Below are 17,710 nucleotides of genomic sequence, written 5' to 3'. Positions count from 1 at the left end.
TCAGAAAATATTTCCAACAAGTTGGAAAATTTGGTCCGATGGATATTCTGACGGAAACAGTCCGATGCATACCACACACAGTCGAAATATCCGACAACACGGTCCGATAGGACACATTCCGACGGATTCTCCAACCGTGTGTACGGGGGCTAAGTGTTCAACCGGAATCCACACCCCTGTCAAATTGTGAAGAGTGACAGTGCCTGCGCATCCACAGGGCTGCCTGCACGCCACACCTGCCAGCTCAAGCCAAATAAATACATTGCCCATTCACTGACTACGGGTCTTAGCACCCTTGTGAATGAGACCTAAAACCCAACTCCATCGATCTTCACTTTATTCCTTTCAACCTCTTCTTGATTTTTACATCTGTCTGTTTCAATAATTCTCTAAGGCCGCGTACACACGGGCGGACTGTTTGCCCAACTTTGTTCGTCAAACAGTACGACAAACAGTCCGCTCAAAATTTGCATGAACGGACTTGACCACACACGATGAACGAACAGTCCGCTGAAAGCGTGCGCGATGACGTGAACGGCACGTACGACGGGACTAGAAAAACGACGTCCTATACACTGCAATGCAACCTTCGCCGTGTAAATCCTTTCTGAGCATGCGCGATACTTAGTTTGTCGAACAAGCCTACACACGAGCGGACTGTCCGCTCAAACCAAGTTTCAGCGGACTGTCTTACGGGAATTCCAAAAAACTTTGTTCGTCAGACTGTCCGCTGAAACTGTCCGCTGAAGCCCACACACGAGCGGACTGTCCGCTGAAACACTGTTCAGCGGACAAAGTTGGGCGAACAGTCCGCCCGTGTGTATGCGGCCTAATTGTCTACTTGATTAGCTTATCATATTCTGTATTTAGCTGCTTCCAGGTCCCCACAGCATCGGAAATGTGTCTATTACCGACAACAATTGCAGAACTACAAGCAAGTCTCCCACTGTCCTTTCATGGAGCAGCTAAGCAAAGCTTACAAAAGGCTAGAAAAGGAAACAGATGCTTAATGAAACTGAGGCATGTACAGTCAATCACCAGTCACCATGGCTGTCATATTGGTTTGGGGGAAGGAGCCCATAGCCATGTGAAAGCATTAAAACAGAGCCTCTTGGACTTTACACGAGTCCTAACGAAGGGGTTAGGGGAAGAAAACTATAAGTAAAATCCCCATGAAACATAATTTTGTTTTACAAAGAAAGTTATTAAAAATTGTTGTTTTTTTAAACAGCACACTAGCACAACGCAGGGTATAAAGACTTAGTCAAAGGATGAGCAAGAGGGCCAAATGCTCACATAGAACAAGTAGAGGGAAGAGGTCAGTACAATGGCAGGAACAAAAATATATAGTACAACAAATCAGCAGATTTTTCAATAGTAGGACAATAGCCCAGCTCATCAGGGCTTGCTCCTCTTGAATGGGATCTCAGAGAAGTAGTCTCAATGCCACCCGTTAAACCAGGAGGCACAGAAAAGGGGTGCAAGGGTGCTTAGAGGCAAAATGAAAGAAGAAATGATGGAAAGAAGAGAAGAAGAAGAAAAAGGGGATGGGAAAAGAAAAGGAGGGAGGAGGGGGGTGGGTCGATTCTCACATGGTTCAGCCATATGCGCATAAAACTGGGCTACTGAGGGATCCATCAGGTCGAAAGCAGGGTGCTGTCAAGGTTCAAGCTATTGTTGTATGTGATCCATGGATCCCAAACCTTCAAAAAGATTGCCATGGATGTCCTTTAAATTAAAAGTGAGCTTCTCATGAACCATAGTCCCCATGAGCCATGGTTTGACTTTAGCAAGATTGATGAAATATTTCCAATAAGCTTTGGTCAACGCCTGAGGAACTGCTAGAAAACAAAGCCTTGAAACACAATTTTGATGCATACCTCCCAACTTCTGAAATGGGAAAGAGGGACATTTTTGTATGCAATGGTCACTCCCCTGCCATGCCTCCAATTATGCAGGTCATAATGAAACACAGGAAATGATCAGGTAAACTCACAAGTTCTTTTTGCCACTAATGTTCCTGCATACTGGCTGTTTAGAACAATAAATGTAAGAATTTAGAGAATGGATAAAAGGTTTAGCGCTGTCAAATATTTTATTAGTTCAGTTATAAATTTAATGAGGTCTATACCTCTAGACCAAACAAGAGGGAAAAGTGAGAAGGAAAGAGGGACAGAGGGATTTAATTTATAATGAGTCACAGTTCCATAAAATGGAGAACAGTTGAGAGTTATGTGTGGAGGATGTTTAGCTCTAGTGGTAGATGCGTTTTCCAAGTGAGTTCATGTCAGTCCGTACTTTATTTAAGGGCCTGGTAGCCCACTTTTATTAAAAGGCAAAACAAAAGTCTTACATAAACGAGTTGCCCATGCAGGGGTTGCGGTTTCTTAAAACAACAGTAACAAAAAAAAAGACAAGTCATCTGGTTACACATTGGCAACTCAATTGCTGCTAGTACACTGACTTTTCCAGTTCACGTAGCCTCATTTTGCAGTACTTCACTGCACAGGCATACTACTTGCTTCAAACAGGGTTCTCCAGCCCACCTGGGTTCACTTTCAGAGACCTCCAGACTTCTTCAAGCCTCCCTTGACCCACTCCATGCCTCAGTTTTCTTGGCCTCAGTTTTCCAGCCCATCCCTTAGTCTCCCAGGCACGTGTAATTGTTCTGGCTTTCCCAGTCCTTTGGCAAGAAGTCCCCCATACAAGGGATACAGTCTCTGATAGACACAACCAGGTCTCCAGGCAGGGGTCTATCCATCATTATGAGGGCTGTGTGCACCTGGACACACACCCTGCTGGTTTTCCACAATACCAGGACACTAGATTGGAGATTTCTTCCCTCCCAAGACAAGTTGAAATTTCCAAACTGTGAAGCCCCATCTGGGAATACCAAAATCAACACTCCACAGTCGTGCACTCAGCAAACATGCATCTTTTTCTGAGCCTTTTCACAGTGGCAGGGTCTCACACTGTCAAAATAGGAAAAAGTGAATTTGGTACCCACTTCTCTAATAATTAATAATGCAAGTTTACTTTCTAAAGGTTATAATATTTATTTCTTCATTTGTTTCAAATAAATTATTCTGTAAACATGAAGCACTTTACTCTAGTAGAATGTGAAAACTTTAATATTATATTTCAAGCATGAATTTGTTAGTATATTAGGACTGATTTTTACCAAGATAAGGGTAATTGAAGTGAAATTCAATGATCTATTATTCACAAGCATACAAATGGACGGGGCAATGTTTTTCTTATAAATATGAAAATATCTAGAGAAATAGATATTTACAACTGCACAGGAGCAAGAATGGACACTGCTGTCCAGATACAGGTAAGACATTTTATTATTGGAAAAACAGATATAATAGTTTATGTAGCACCTGTCTTATGTCATCACATATGCCAAAAATAAGAGGATTATTCTTCATTTAAGGATAGTGGGTACAGCCATGCCAATCATTTCTTTGTTCTCCAAACAGCCAAATAAACAATCTGAAGCATTTGGGTATAGTGCAAATATCAGTATTAGTATTATTTGTTCTAGATTGCTTAGATCTGTTTTAGGATTTTTGGTCATCGTCATCAGTGCAGTGTATGGAAACCATTGCTTTTGGACAAGGGCTTTGGACTCAATGAGAGAATACGAGATTATGGTGAGAAGGTACTAATGGAATCAAAGAGCCCTCCAACTAATGCATATGTTTTTTTAATCTTTTAGCCCCTTCTCACCATAGCCTGTATGGTTATACTGTTTGTATCATCTCTAAAATGTATACATTTGAAATTAAGGATGAGAGTGCTAAGCCATAGCAATTGTTCCAGATATGAAAGTTTATTTGAAATAAAATGACAAACAAATATTTGCATCTGGAACAATTCCTATGGCTTGGCGCGCTTATCCATTCACTTCATACAAGCTGACTTCACAGAGGGAATCTAGGGACAAAAGAGTGCTGCCACTAGGGATGAGCCAAAAACACCCCCCCCCCCCCCCGTTCGGTTCGCATCCAGAACGTGCGAATGGACCGAAAGTTTGCGCGAACATTCGAACACCGTTAAAGTGGAACTCGAACATGAGATATCAAAAGTGCAAATTTTAAAGGCTAATTTGAAAGTTATTGTCCTAAAAAGGGTTTGGGGACCTGGATCCTGCCCCAGGGGAAATGTATCAATGCAAAAGAAAGTTTTAAAATTGGCATTTTTTTCGGAAGCAGTGATTTTAATGATGCTTAAAGTGAAAAAATAAAAGTGAAATATTCCTTTAAATATCATACCTGGGGGGTGTTTATAGTATGCCTGTAAAGTGGCGTGTGTTTCCTGTGTTTAGAAAAGTCCCTGCACAAAATGACATTTCTAAAGGAATAAAAGTAATTTTAAACTGCAATGTAATGTCGAGTCCCGGCAATATGGATGAAAATTATTGAGAAAAATGGCATAAGTAACCTCCCAGCCCATTACCAGGCCCTTTGGGTCTTGTATGGATATTGAGGGGAACCCCTGCACCCAAATTAAAAAAAGAAAAGGCCTGGGGCTTCCAGGCCCTATATACTCTGAATAGCAGTATACAGGCGGTCCCCGGGTTACAAACAAGATAGGGATTGTAGGTTTGTTCTTAAGTTGAATCTGTTTATAATTTGGAACAGGTACATTTGTAGTGTAGCTCCAGCCAAAAAAATCAATTTTTAAGCTTTTTGGATAACATAGGGAAGGCTCACCATCGCCCCTGTAACATTTGTTTTGCTGTCTGTGCCCCTGTTCAGATGATTTCACCTCACTTTCTGTCCCAATGACAATTGGATTTAGAAAATGTGGGATTTTTAGGGAGGCAAGGATTGGTGATAAAGTATCAGTGGAGACACATTTTTTACGGATGTGGCATTATGAGTGCTGTCTTTTTTCATTTTCTGGAGAGAATTTCCCTTCCTAGGGGTAGATTTACTCTCACTTCCTGTTGTCTCCCTCCATTTGTAAGTAGGAGTTGTTTGTAAGTCTGATGTTTGAAAGTAGTGGACTGCCTGTATATAGCATACAGCCTGCCCTATATACTATGGACAGGGGCATGGTGGTGGTGTTTCCACAACACTGTACGCCCTCACAGTTACTCTTGGTGGGCGCAGGAACGGGCCCTGTTGTGAAATATTAGATACAAAATTGTAATTACATGCCCGTATTAAACAAGGGCAGAAAAAATTGGGTCTTGGGCAGTGCTGGTGGTGCCACAACACTGTAACCCCTCACAAATTCTGTTGTTGAGCACAGGAACGAGCCCTGATGTGAAATATTAGATCAAAAATTGTAATTATGCACCCCTATTAAACGGGGCAGAAAAATTGGGCCTTAGGTGGCAATGTTAGTGGTGACACAACAATGTAAAGCCACACAGATACTCTTGTTGAGCACAGGAACAGGCCCTGCTGCGAAATATTACAGCAAAAATTGTAATTACATGCCACTGTTAAACAGGGGCAGAAAAATTGGGCCTTAGGCACTGGTGCTGGTGCCACAACGCTACAAACCCTTACAGATACCCTAGTTGAGTGCAGGAATGAGCCCTGCTGCAAAATATTACAGCAAAAATTGTAATTACATGCCCCTCTCAAACAGGGGCAGAAAAATTGGGCTTTAGGCACTTTTTTTACCCAGAACCAAAAATGTTCATAGAAACTATCTACATGAACATTGAGGAGGAATAGAATAGTCACTTAGCATAACAGGATAGTCACTGAGCATCAGCATAGTCTTCAAGGGATCTCACATTTATAAAAAAATTATTCGTTTACATCAGCATCAGGTGCTTGGTAGCTGGTGATCCAAGACTTTTTATGAAGGTGAGCCGATCAACCGAGTCTGCGGACAGGTGCTCGGTTACAAAGCCTCCAGCAGCACCTAATGTGTGTTCAGATAGAACGCTGGATGCAGGACAGGCCAGTAACTCAATTGCATACTGTGTAAGCTCTGGCCAGTGATTCATCCTCAAGACCCAGTAACCCAGTGGATTTTCAGTTGGAAAGGCCTCCAAGTCTGATCTTGCCCCAAGGTATTCCTGTACCATGTAAATCAGACGCTGGCGATGGTTGCTGGAACCAATCAGACCTTGTGTGTATAATATATATATATATATATATATATATATATATATATATATAGATATATATAAAGCCGGAATGTATTATATATATATATATATATATATATATATATATATATATATATATATATATATATATATATATACAAAGCCGGAATGTATGTATATATATATATATATATATATATATATATATATATATATATATATATATACACACACTGCAGCTAACTGAATCAACTGCATGCTCAAAATAAATGAAATTACACTCTCTCTCCACCAAGAACACACTACACAAGGCCAATGAGCAGGCAGCCTTATATAGTGCGGGGCATGGACTTAACCCCCTGAGCCATAATTGGCCAAAGTCACCATGCCTTTGGCCAATTATAGCTCTCTTTGCTGACATGCTGTGATTGGCCAAAGCATGTGGGTTATAGTGCATGCTTGGCCAATCATCAGCCAGCAATGCACTGTGATGACGCAGTGCATTATGGGGCATGATGCGCTGCTTGAATTTGGCCATAATGTTCGATCTTCGTCAAACGATTGAACAACCGATGTTTGAGTCAAACTCATGTTTGACTCGAACAGAAAGCTCATCCCTAGCTGCTACACTTGGAGCAATTATTTAGTTGGAGCCCAGAAAAAAATGGGGTGACTGGGATACTGCTCTCTGTAAACCAAGTTAAAAGAAAGACTTACACTTACATCAGAAGCCAGTGCAGCAGCCACACGTTTACTCTACTGAGAGTAATAAATAAACCTTATACAGGATGTATTTAATTGTTATTCAGTTCTTGCCATTTGTATGCCCTACAACACATAGGATTATTTTGGACCGAGTGGTTTCAGCCCTGCCCAGAGGTCTTTTGCTAAACTACGCAAACTTCATCCTATTCTCCACAGCAAAGAGACCAATCATTTTGCAGTCCTAAGATATCAACTAGAAGGGCTAATTAGACTCCTTGAGATAACACAAAAGTTAGCTCTTGACCTTAAATTTCTGACATGATCAACGGGTATTTGTTTGCACTTACTGAACGGATACAACAAAATGCTTTCAATGGTATTTTTAAGAATAAAAATGGAACAAATAAGGGAGGTTCATTGTTGTGGTGTACATACACTTTAAAGTGTTAGTCCACTCTAACACTAAAATCCCTGCATCAATAGACATCCACGATCTAACACTAACCTATCAAGCCCTGTAAAGAATAAATCAGTATGCCTACCTTTTTTGAAGCCGATCCGATCCGGTTTCAAGCGGCAGAAGCCTTGCAGAAGACACAGTCAACAATGGCTGTGAAATGAATGGGGAGTGAAGTCACCTATAGACTTACTATGGGACTTCCATTGTCGGCTGCACCAGACTCAACAGCGAAGTCACAGCTGACAGCTCAGTGTGGGATTGGGTCAGATTGGCTTCAAAAAAGGTATGTATATTAATTTCTTCTTTACAGGGCTAGATAGGTTAGTGCAAAGCCGCGTACACACGGGGCGGACTGTCTGGCCAACTTAGTCCGTCAGACAATCCGACGGACAGTCCGTCATACTTTCGAATGAACGGACTTGACCACACACACCACTTTTTGAGCGGACTAATACGGCGTATTAAGTCCGCCATACTATCCGCCCTACTTTTGAAATGAACGGACTCGCCCACACACGCGGAGGAAAGTCCGCTCATTTCGAGCGCGTCTCCAGGTAGGCGGGGCCCGCGAAGGAGACGTCGCTGGCCCCGTCACCTGGAATGGACTTAAAGGGGAACCCCAATGCCGAAAAAAATCATCGTGGGGGTCCCCCCCAAGTCCACAACAGACCCTTGTCCGAGCACGCTACCCAGCCGGCCAGGAAAGGGGGGCGAGCAAGCGCCCCCCCTCCTGAGCCGTACCAGGCCGCGTGCCCTCAACATGGGGGGTGCCTTGGGGAAGGGGGGGCCGCGGGGCCCCCCCACCCCAAAGCACCTTGTCCCCATGTTTATGAGGACAAGGGCCTCTTCCCGACAACCCTGGCCGTTGGTTGTTGGGGTCTGCGGGCGGGGGGCTTATCGGAATACGGGAGCCCCTTTAATAAGGGGGCCCCCGGATACTGGCCCCCCACCCTATGTGAATGAGTATGGGGTACAATGTACCCCTACCCATTCACCTGTAAAATAAAAGTACAAAAAAAACACAACACACGAGATAAAATACTTTATTGCACAGCTCCGGGGGTCTTCTCGCCGGACTCCTCCGCTATCTTCTTGTAGCTCTTTTACTAGCTGAGGAGTCCGGCTTTCTTCCTCGCCGCCAGCCTCTTCTCCCGACTTCGGGGGTCTTGTCCCCCTCTTCGGTTCTTCTGCCGGGCCACCGCGCCTTCTTATAGCTCTTTTACAGGCGGTGGCCCGGTCTTCTGTCGCCGCCGTCGCCGCCGCCTTCCGTTCTTCTTCTTCTTCTTCTTCTCCAGGAGATGTTGCCTCGACGATCTCTCCGGCCGGAATGCCAGGGCCGCGCTGCGCGGCCACTTATATAGGGACAAGGGGCGGTGTCACATGGCTTTATGTCACATGGGTTTCACGTCTCCTTCGCGGGCCCCGCCTACCTGGATACCCGCTCGAAATGAGCGGACTTTTCTCCGGGCAGGAAAAGTCCGCTCATTTCAAAAGTACGGCGGACTGGCACACACACGGGCGGATTGTCCGCCGAAATGCGAGTCCGACGGACTGTATTACGGAAATTCCGAAATACTTAGTCCGCCAGACTGCACGCTGAAAAAGTCCGCTGAAGCCCACACACGAGCGGACTGTCCGCTGAAATGTGTTTTGGCGGACTAAGTAGGCCAGACAGTCCGCCCTTGTGTACGCGGCTTTAGATGGTGGATGTCTGTAGATGCATGGATTTTAGTGTTAGGGTGGACGTCTACTTTAAAGAAGAACTATAATTTTTTCACTGTTTTGTCCCCTATGGAACTCGGTACATGAGGTACTTTGTCTCATATGGCTAGGTGCTTACTTAACCTAGCTATGAGGTCCAAACTGTATCCCAACCTGCCATGGCAGATCTGACAACAGCTATGTAGAAGATGGATGCTTTAATATGGCTGCTTGTCTCGGCTCTGAGAGATTTTCTCAAGACAAGAAGCAGCAAGAGGAATGCTAGAGACTGACACCCCCCCCCCCCACCACATTCTTTTTGCCACTGCACATATTTGGAAAGCATCCATCTCCTTACTAGCTGTTGTCATATCCACTGCGGCAGGAATAGAGCAGGTGCAGTCTGTACCTCTCAGCTAGGTTTAGAAAGTTTCTTGTAACATGGGACACAGTAATACATGTTCAGTACTTTGTCCCATAGGGGACAGAACAGGAAAAAAAAGTTCTTTAGATTAAAAAAAGGAAGGTGCGGTATATTGCACTCAGGTCCTGTTTTTATTAGCCCCTTATGTGTTAAAGAGGATAGCTCAATTAAACCCTTGTGATTACTTTAAGGTTTCAAGAACAGAGAAAGAGATACTTTCAGAAAATCTATGCTTCTACTTCTGGGACTTGAGAAATCAGACTACCATAAACCACTTTAATTACTTGTCAACAGAAACGAGCTATCTGGTCATAGCGCTGGCGGCTATTACCTGTGTGCTTGGGGTTTTTACCAACGCTGTTGTCATCTACATCACCGGATTCAAAATGAAGGAACAAAAGTCAAGACTCTGGTTCCTGAACTTGGCGGCATCAGATATTTTATTCCTGCTGATCACTCCTATGACAGTAAATATAAAACTGGGGAAGTACTGGCCATTCGGATCTATTGTATGTAAGCTGAGTCATTCTGCATTTGTATGTAATTTGTACTCTAGTTCTTTCCTTATCACAGCTTTATCCATCGATCGTGTCTTGTCAGTGGCCAAACCATTGTGGCACCACAAGATCTTCTCCCAGCGCATTTGTTTCTTCATCTGTATTGCAATTTGGGTGGTAGTCTTGCCTCTTGGCACACCAGCCATATATTATAACGATGCACACAAAGATGGACTACAAACTCATTGTGCATTTTTTCCTTTTCGCTACAATATGTCTAGAAATGATAGCTTAGGTCAAAAAATTTTTTTTTTAAGTTTTGTTTTGAAGGCCATGGAAATGACTAGCCAACTTAATGACACATGGGAGCCACCGGGATTTGTGAAGTTTCCATATCAGAGACAAGTATGTAAAAACAGTATGTGTTGTGCTGATGACACATTGCTAGCCTTATATAAAGAAGGACAACATTATAGTAATATATTTTATATTCCATTAATAGTTATTGGATATTTTATACCACTGTGTGTCATGATCTTTTCCAATTTAATTATTGTTCTGCAAGTAAGAAAATCGAAACATGTAAATTCCCAAAAATTATATAAGTATACTGTTATAATCATCGGGGTTTTTGTGCTAACTAAAACTCCATTTGCTGTAGCTAATGTCGTTTACCTGGAAGAACTTCGAAAAATGAATTTCTCACATATGATATGGGTGCGTGGCTTAATGGTCATGTTGTCTGTAATAACAAATCTATGTAGTTGCCTCAATCCAGTATTGTATGTGTTAGTAGGTAGTAAAGCCAAGTCTACATTGACTGATTCTATGTTCAGCATAAAGAGCACACTTTCAAAAGGTTTTCAGAACATAAGAAACAAATTAAGTTCTCTCAATAGCATACAAAGTGTTTAACCCACTTTCTATGAGTGTTCATTTAAAAAAAAGCAGATTAGTGGACCATTATTTACTCATTATTTACAATATATTAACAGCACTACATGAATTAGGGATATATGGCTATTCTCCCCACTTACCACTGAGTACCAAGCCATCCTTAGATGGCTGGATACCCAAAGACAGAGTACCAAGCTAATCTGAGGGGCTTGATACTGTACCTTATGGCCAATCACAGTGATCTCATGCTTTTGTTTACATGTCTGGTCTCTCCACTTCCTCCTACGACAGAAGAAGGGGGGTTGGGGGAGTCATAGAAATTTTGCTAATGAAGAAAAGAATGAATGGATCGCTGAGATTGGGATTGTTTTTTCAGCACCTCTCCTCTTCTAAAAATCGAATCTAAAGGTTGACCCTTTGAATGGCCTGGAAAATAAAGCTGAAGTTTATCTAAAAAAACATTTTTTTCTATTTTTTCTTTACAGTTTTACATGAATTTACTTGTAATTAAGTATGTCCCACAAAATTTAAGCCACAGGATTCTGTAGAAATCTTCACTGCAATATTGCCCTGTCTTCCTGGCGCTAAACTTCCAGCCAGGGCTGTAGATAAGAGGTTAGATAAGGCTGTAGATAAGAGTTTGCGACCAGTCCTCCTGTATGGGGCTCAGGCTAGCAGGGGGGCACAGGCAGCAGGGTGATTCGGATGTGGGGAGGGAGGGTGATTGGTACAGCAATTACTGGAAACAATCCCTTGCTCTCTCTGCAGAAGCTGAAAGCTGGCTTCTTCTCCTCTCCTGTTGGCTTTCAGTTGCTGCAGAGATAGCAATTAAAAGTATTATTTCCAGTAATTGCCCTTCCACCACACCGATTACCCTCCCTGTGCACCATATATTGCCTGCTGCCCAGGCTCCCTCCCGTGTGCACCCCTGTGTGCCCCCCTACCTGCTAAGTGATGCTGGTTTCCCTCCTTTTCTTCCCACCAGCAGCTGCAAGCACACAATAGGATCCTTCAAGATTAAGAGTAAGGGAAATAATAGCTAATAGTGATAGCTTTGAGTCTCCAGACTCAGTTGGTGATCCCACAAGGACATTCCCCTCCCTTTTCCCTCTTCCCTTCCCTTCCATTGAGAAAAGTTAAATGGAGGGCCTTCTTCTAACAAAATCACTTCTCACTTTACTGCTCATTTTCAATGTCAAAACTTTCTTTTTTCTTTTTTCAGCAATGTTTCTCATAATCTATTTTAGCCTTTTAGCTCTCTTGCATTTCTTATTGCATTCTTTGTGCTTTTGGAATGCTGATGGTAACCTTTCAATTTTAGACCTCATGCTTATTGGGCGTTTGCTCAGCTCTTCTGAATGACATCAATGCTGCATTTTGTGAATCTGTTTAGGTACGTCAAGTGTTTGGATGCTCGAACACTAAACACTCCTAGCTCTTCTAAAAGCGCTTACACACATTTATGCGTGATGGACGTTTTTTTCTGTCAAAACATTCCTCTCCTAAATGCGTAGGCCCAGTTTTTTACTGCCTCCAAATGCCTCTAAATGCCTATAAATGCTGATTTGTGCAAGAAAACGTTTAGAGACAAAAAAAAATCAAATATGCATCAAATCAAAATATCAAATGCATCAAATATTTGTATCAAATATGCTGTAATGGAAATTTGTAGGTTCTGTATATAATTGTATTCTATTTTATATGTATTGCACAATGCCCTCACTGTGCACACGGCACTAATAATGTTTTCAGTACATGTTTTGCATTCTTTCGAGTCCTGATTAGAATTAGCCTGCCTATATAACGCCCCTTGTTACCATAAACGTACAATTGTAATATTAATGTGATACCTACGTAATCATGTGTATAAAAACCTTCAAATGCATCATAATAAAGGAGAACGGTTATTTGGAAAGATGCTGAGCGTATCTTTTGTGTCTGTTCCCTACTGCAGTAGTTATTATTAATTTGGAACCACTAATCAATATGAGGATAGGAGTTGCCTATAAAATATCCATTTCAGGTGGCGAGCAATATCACACACTAATATATATGCACAGATAAATGTCCTTAAAGGGGGACATATTACTTAATTTTACTCAATTTCTCTTTTTTTTTTTTTATTGACTATCCTTTTATAGTTGAAACAGTGCATTAAAAAAAAAAGAGAGAAATTGAGTAAAAATAAGTAATATGTCCCCCTTTAAGGACATTTATCTGTGCATATATATTAGTGTTTGATATTGAAATTATCTTATGAGTATTCATTTCTAATATGAGTTTTATTAATAAATATAGATATATTGAAACTAGTTTAGACAACCTTTGGTTTGAAATGAAATCAGGTTAATGGGGAAATTGTTAAAAATGGGATTAGTTTAGATTAAGATAACAATTTTGTAATTTTACATTTATTGAGTGAAAGAAAAAAGATTAAGATGAGGTTGTTAATTTAAGCTGCCATAATGTTTAACAAAGCCGAGATGGCTGGGATACATAAAGTTTTTCTACAGAAATGAAATCTTAAAGCCTGATAATAACTTGATGTGTGGTCCATGATGTGAGAGTAATAATAAATAAATGTAAATATAACAGACCCATCGCATCAAGTCCACACACCCTGTTAGGATAGATGCTGCCTGCAGCCAGTTGGTTTATAGTTTTTGATGGCCGAGTGCTTTCTGGTCCGTCATACATATTGTTGGTCCTTTTGTTATTATCTATTTTTATTTTTGAAATCCAAAGCAGAATGTGTGGATTGTGAAATGATGCGCCTCTTTTCCTTGTAAGTGCAGTGGGTATAAGTAGAAGAATACTTAGGGTTTATGGATATCTCTGCTTGACTGCAGGGTATTCTTATCATTTATTATAATATTGCCAGGAAAAAAATTGTCTTTTTGAAACATGAAACTGGAGTTCTTACACAAACAGCATGATAGCCCAGTGCAGGACACACTCCCTTACTTTTTTGTAATGTTATTCCCGGTTTAATACTGAAGATGAAGTTTATCACTCAGAAGGATGCTCTGTATTCAGAGTCATTGGATCCTTTTTCCCCAGCTCAAGAAGTAGAACTCCATGTTTTAGCAAAGCCTGTGAGCTATAAAAAGAGTATATCTTTATATAAATAGTTGAGATATAGAGAGCTTTTGGTTCCTTTTGAAGGGCCAGAAGTTTGTTTTTACTTCGGCGTGTAAACCAATCAAGCATGCTAAGTTAATTTGATCGGCTGTTTTCAGCCTTCCAGGTTCTTGCTGAGGTAGCCATACTAACAGTAAAACTCACATATGGAAGCAGACCAGGCAACTCTAAGGATGCTACATTTACAGCCCCGGACACTTGCTGGGTCTGTGCAACTCACAGATTCCACCCCAGTTCTGGCCCAGTATAGCTGGGATTAATAATTCAACTTTAAGGACCCCAGAACGAGAAGAACAAGTGTTCCACAAAGGGCAACTTCTTACAAAACAAGACTTTGGAAAAGGTGATCATTTATATCTGCCAGACACTCTTTTCTCTCCAGCTTGACACATGGACCGTGTCATCAGTCACAAGTAGTTATGGCTGCCTTAGTAAATGAGCGTTTGTTTTTGTTTTTTTGTTTTTATAACATACTACTTCTTTTTTTTTTTTTTTTATAACATACTACTTCTTGTTTTACCTGTTACCAAAGGTGTTACCAAAAGCTGAACATCCCCTCCAGAGATAACAAAAAGATATATCCAGATGCCCAAGGCAGGATCTTACGAGTATGCATTTTGTTTGTATGGATATGTTTTCTGGGTGTCCAGTGGCAAATGCTACTGCAAAGGCCACAGTAAAAAAGTGTTATCAGAAGTAGTTTTTAAGTACAGAGTACAGAATCTACAGAGGGTAACAGAGGAAATCATTTTTTATAGGAGAGTCCTTATTAGAAGTTTTGAGGTTTTATTTTTTACACCCCCTACTGTCTACAATGTAGCAGACAAAGTAGAGTAAGAAACTAGAAAACTTTTGCCTAAATGTTTTATTATATTTCATCAAGCCCCTAAGTGGATATTGGACTCTCTCCCTATGGGATTTGGTTTGGGAGTGTTACTCACTTGCTTATGTTCTGTCTCAGCAGCTGAAGTCCTCCATTCGGATCTCACAGAGAATGTTGCTGATCTTTTAGGGTTTTTGACAAACTCATTTATGTGTTTTCTCCCCAATTCCAGATCCTAAAAGTTTGGAAGGATCTAAAACTAAAGCCAGGTGACTTGTCCATTGTTAAGAGACATTTATATATAAGGAAATGTTTGGAGACTCAATACAGCATCTATTTCATGTACAGTTTTGCAAAACTTGAAGGAAAAGTCACCTGGATCCACACCAGACACTGCAAAAAAAGTGAGGCCCGGAACGGAAAAGACAGAAAAGAAAAAGTAGTGCAAGGCCGGGCATGACCATGTGTTTAGGGGAGACAATGCATGGGTTAATATGAAGAGATTAGATTGGAGGGGACAGTGAGAAAAGTCCAAGGGGGAGTGGTAATATATAAGGAGGAGGCGGGGCTGGGCTGGGAAACAGAAAGTTGTGGAGAAAGAAATGAGGAGGCAGTTTTTCCCACCCACCCTCCCTATATGTTGTCTGTGTTGGTTGGTTTGTGTTTTCTTTCTTTCAGGAGCATGGCAGATGGTCGTCATGACAGCTGTGGATTGGCGGTGTTTTGTTGGTCTTTGACGGTGGCAGTAAACATATGTGATGGAAAGGGGTGGGGGGCTCATCGGTAGTATGTGCCCCTCCGGTGTATTCCAGCAAAAGGTTAGCTGGAATACTGTAATGGTTGCAGTGCGGGAAGGGGGTTGTCTCCGAGCTGATTATCCGCTGGAGGCCTATCGTGTGGAAAAAGGTCCCGCAGTGTATTGGTGGAATATGTGTTGGAGTTCCGGGGTGCCGTCAAAGACCAACAGACTGGAGTTGAACAAGTTGTTACGGAGGTGATATTTTGGTATATATTTGATATTGGAGTTATTTATATGGTGTGAATAATAAATAGGCTGCTATGGCCATTTATACTCCAAAATTAAGGTGTGGTCTCATCATTTTAGAAGGGTAAGAAATGGGGATGGTGGAGTACAAGTGGTATAGTAGTAAGAGGCAAGTTGGGTACCTCTGAACTACACTGGTCATGTCTAAATGAAAGAAATCTCTGTGTTTGATTTGTTTCCCTCTTGTGATCACAGTCTAGGGTACTTTTTGATTCAATTACTTTAATTGTAAGGATATATATATTTGAAAAGTAGTTTAGCCATGTTGAAGTCATATTTGTCTTTTGTACCTCTTCCATTTTATGTAGAATTGTCTGTGTTTACATGTGCTGATAAGTCAGCAAACCAGCAATTAAGCTAGAAGGCCATTCTGGTCACAGGAGTGTACAGCCAGTACTCTGTAAATATGTCTTTGTTTTTCACAATGAAAAGTCATTTTGTAATGAAAAAGCTGCTCAGCTATTATTTTCTCCACAATGGAGTTTTTGCCTTTTTGGCCAGGACTACGTCCACCTAAGCGTGGGGAGGTTCCAGGCTAAAGGTGATAGCAGGTATGGTTAGTGATCCAAATATTGATCAAAAGAGAGGAGACTGTAATGGAAATTTGTAGGTTCTGTATATAATTGTATTCAATTTTTATGTATTGCACAATGCCCTCACTGTGCACATGGCACTAATAATGTTTTCTGTGCATGTTTTGCATTCTTTCGAGTCCTGATTAGAATTAGCCTGCCTATGTAACGCCCCTTGTTACCATAAACGTACAATTGTAATATTAATGTGATACCTACGTAATCATGTGTATAAAAACCTTCAAATGTGTCATAATAAAGGAGAACGGTTATTTGGAAAGATGCTGAGCGTATCTTTTGTGTCTGTTCCCTACTGCAGTAGTTATGATTATTTTGGAACCACTAATCAATATGAGGATAGGAGTTGCCTATCTATAAAGTATCCATTTTCCTCAGTTTAGGCCAATTCGTATTCTTCTACATATTTTTGGTAAAAAAAAAACGCAATAAGCGTGTATTGATTGGTTTGCACAAAAGTTATAGCGACTACAAAATAGGGGATAGTTTTATGGTATTTTTATAAAAAAAAAGTTGTTTGAATGCTAAGTGTCTATTGTTGTTTCAAAAACAGCTGAGTCTGCAAGTTTGTGTTTTGGTTTATTTTGTAAACTATAATTTTTCTTAGTAATAAAAAAAAAAATTACTAGTAATTGCGGCGATCAGTGATTTTTATTGTGACTGAAACATTTTGGCGGACACATCGGACAATTTTGACACATTTTTGGGGCCATTGGCATTAATACAGCGATCAGCGAGATTAAAAATGCACTGAATACTGTAAAAATGTCACTGACATTGAAGGGGTTAACCACTAGGGGGCAGTGTAGGAGTTAAGTGTGAGTGTGTGTTTTTTTTACTGTAGGGGGCATGGCTTGGCATGTGACATCACTGATCATCTTTCCTTATAACAGGGAACAGACGATCAGTGACAGCCTCAGTAGGAAGCACGGGGAGAGGTTTGTTTACACCTACCTCTCCTCGTTCTTCAGCTCTGGGACCCGATCGGGTCCCGCGGCCACGGTTACTGAGCTCAGGACTGGGTCACGAGTGCGCCGCCTCCTCCGCCTCCCCAGCTGTAGCCGCCTCCTCCACTTTGCCCTCCTCACAGGCGGAGCTGCTTCTGACCTCTTATGCAGCAGCCATGATGGATGTCCACAGCTGCTGCTTTCTCTGCAGTCAGTCAGCGCCCCAGCCCTGCGTAAGGCCCATCATGTTCCCCGGCCAGGCTAATGGGGAAGGCAGCTGGCCGTGGCGGCACCCCCTAGGTAGCAGTGCACCCTAGACAGCTGCCTAGTTTGCCTAGCGACTGCACCGGCCCTGGTTGGATACACCAATATGCCACTAATTTGTAAATGGAATCCAC

General features: G+C 41.6%; 1 protein-coding gene across 1 annotated transcript; it reads left to right on the top strand.

Annotated features, from left to right (window-relative positions):
- Positions 1-3,313: 3,313 nt before the first annotated feature.
- On the top strand, positions 3,314-10,784 carry LOC143934782 (chemerin-like receptor 1). Its single transcript, XM_077458410.1, has 2 exons — positions 3,314-3,337; positions 9,564-10,784. Exons 1-2 carry the CDS (start codon positions 3,314-3,316, stop codon positions 10,782-10,784), a joined length of 1,245 nt encoding a protein of 414 aa, XP_077314536.1.
- The last annotated feature ends 6,926 nt before the right edge of the window (positions 10,785-17,710 follow it).

This window comes from Lithobates pipiens, unplaced genomic scaffold (assembly GCF_037356315.1).
Source record: "Lithobates pipiens isolate NorthernLeopardFrog02 unplaced genomic scaffold, aLitPip1_a1.2 Scaffold_28, whole genome shotgun sequence".
Taxonomy (NCBI): domain Eukaryota; kingdom Metazoa; phylum Chordata; class Amphibia; order Anura; family Ranidae; genus Lithobates; species Lithobates pipiens.
This window is presented reverse-complemented; position numbering and strand designations above follow the sequence as displayed.

Coding starts and splice junctions, on each gene's coding strand:
- LOC143934782 (XM_077458410.1), top strand. CDS start 3,314: ATGGACACTGCTGTCCAGATACAG. Junction 3,338..9,563: donor ACACTGCTGTCCAGATACAG/GTAAGACATTTT, acceptor GATTACTTTAAG/GTTTCAAGAACAGAGAAAGA.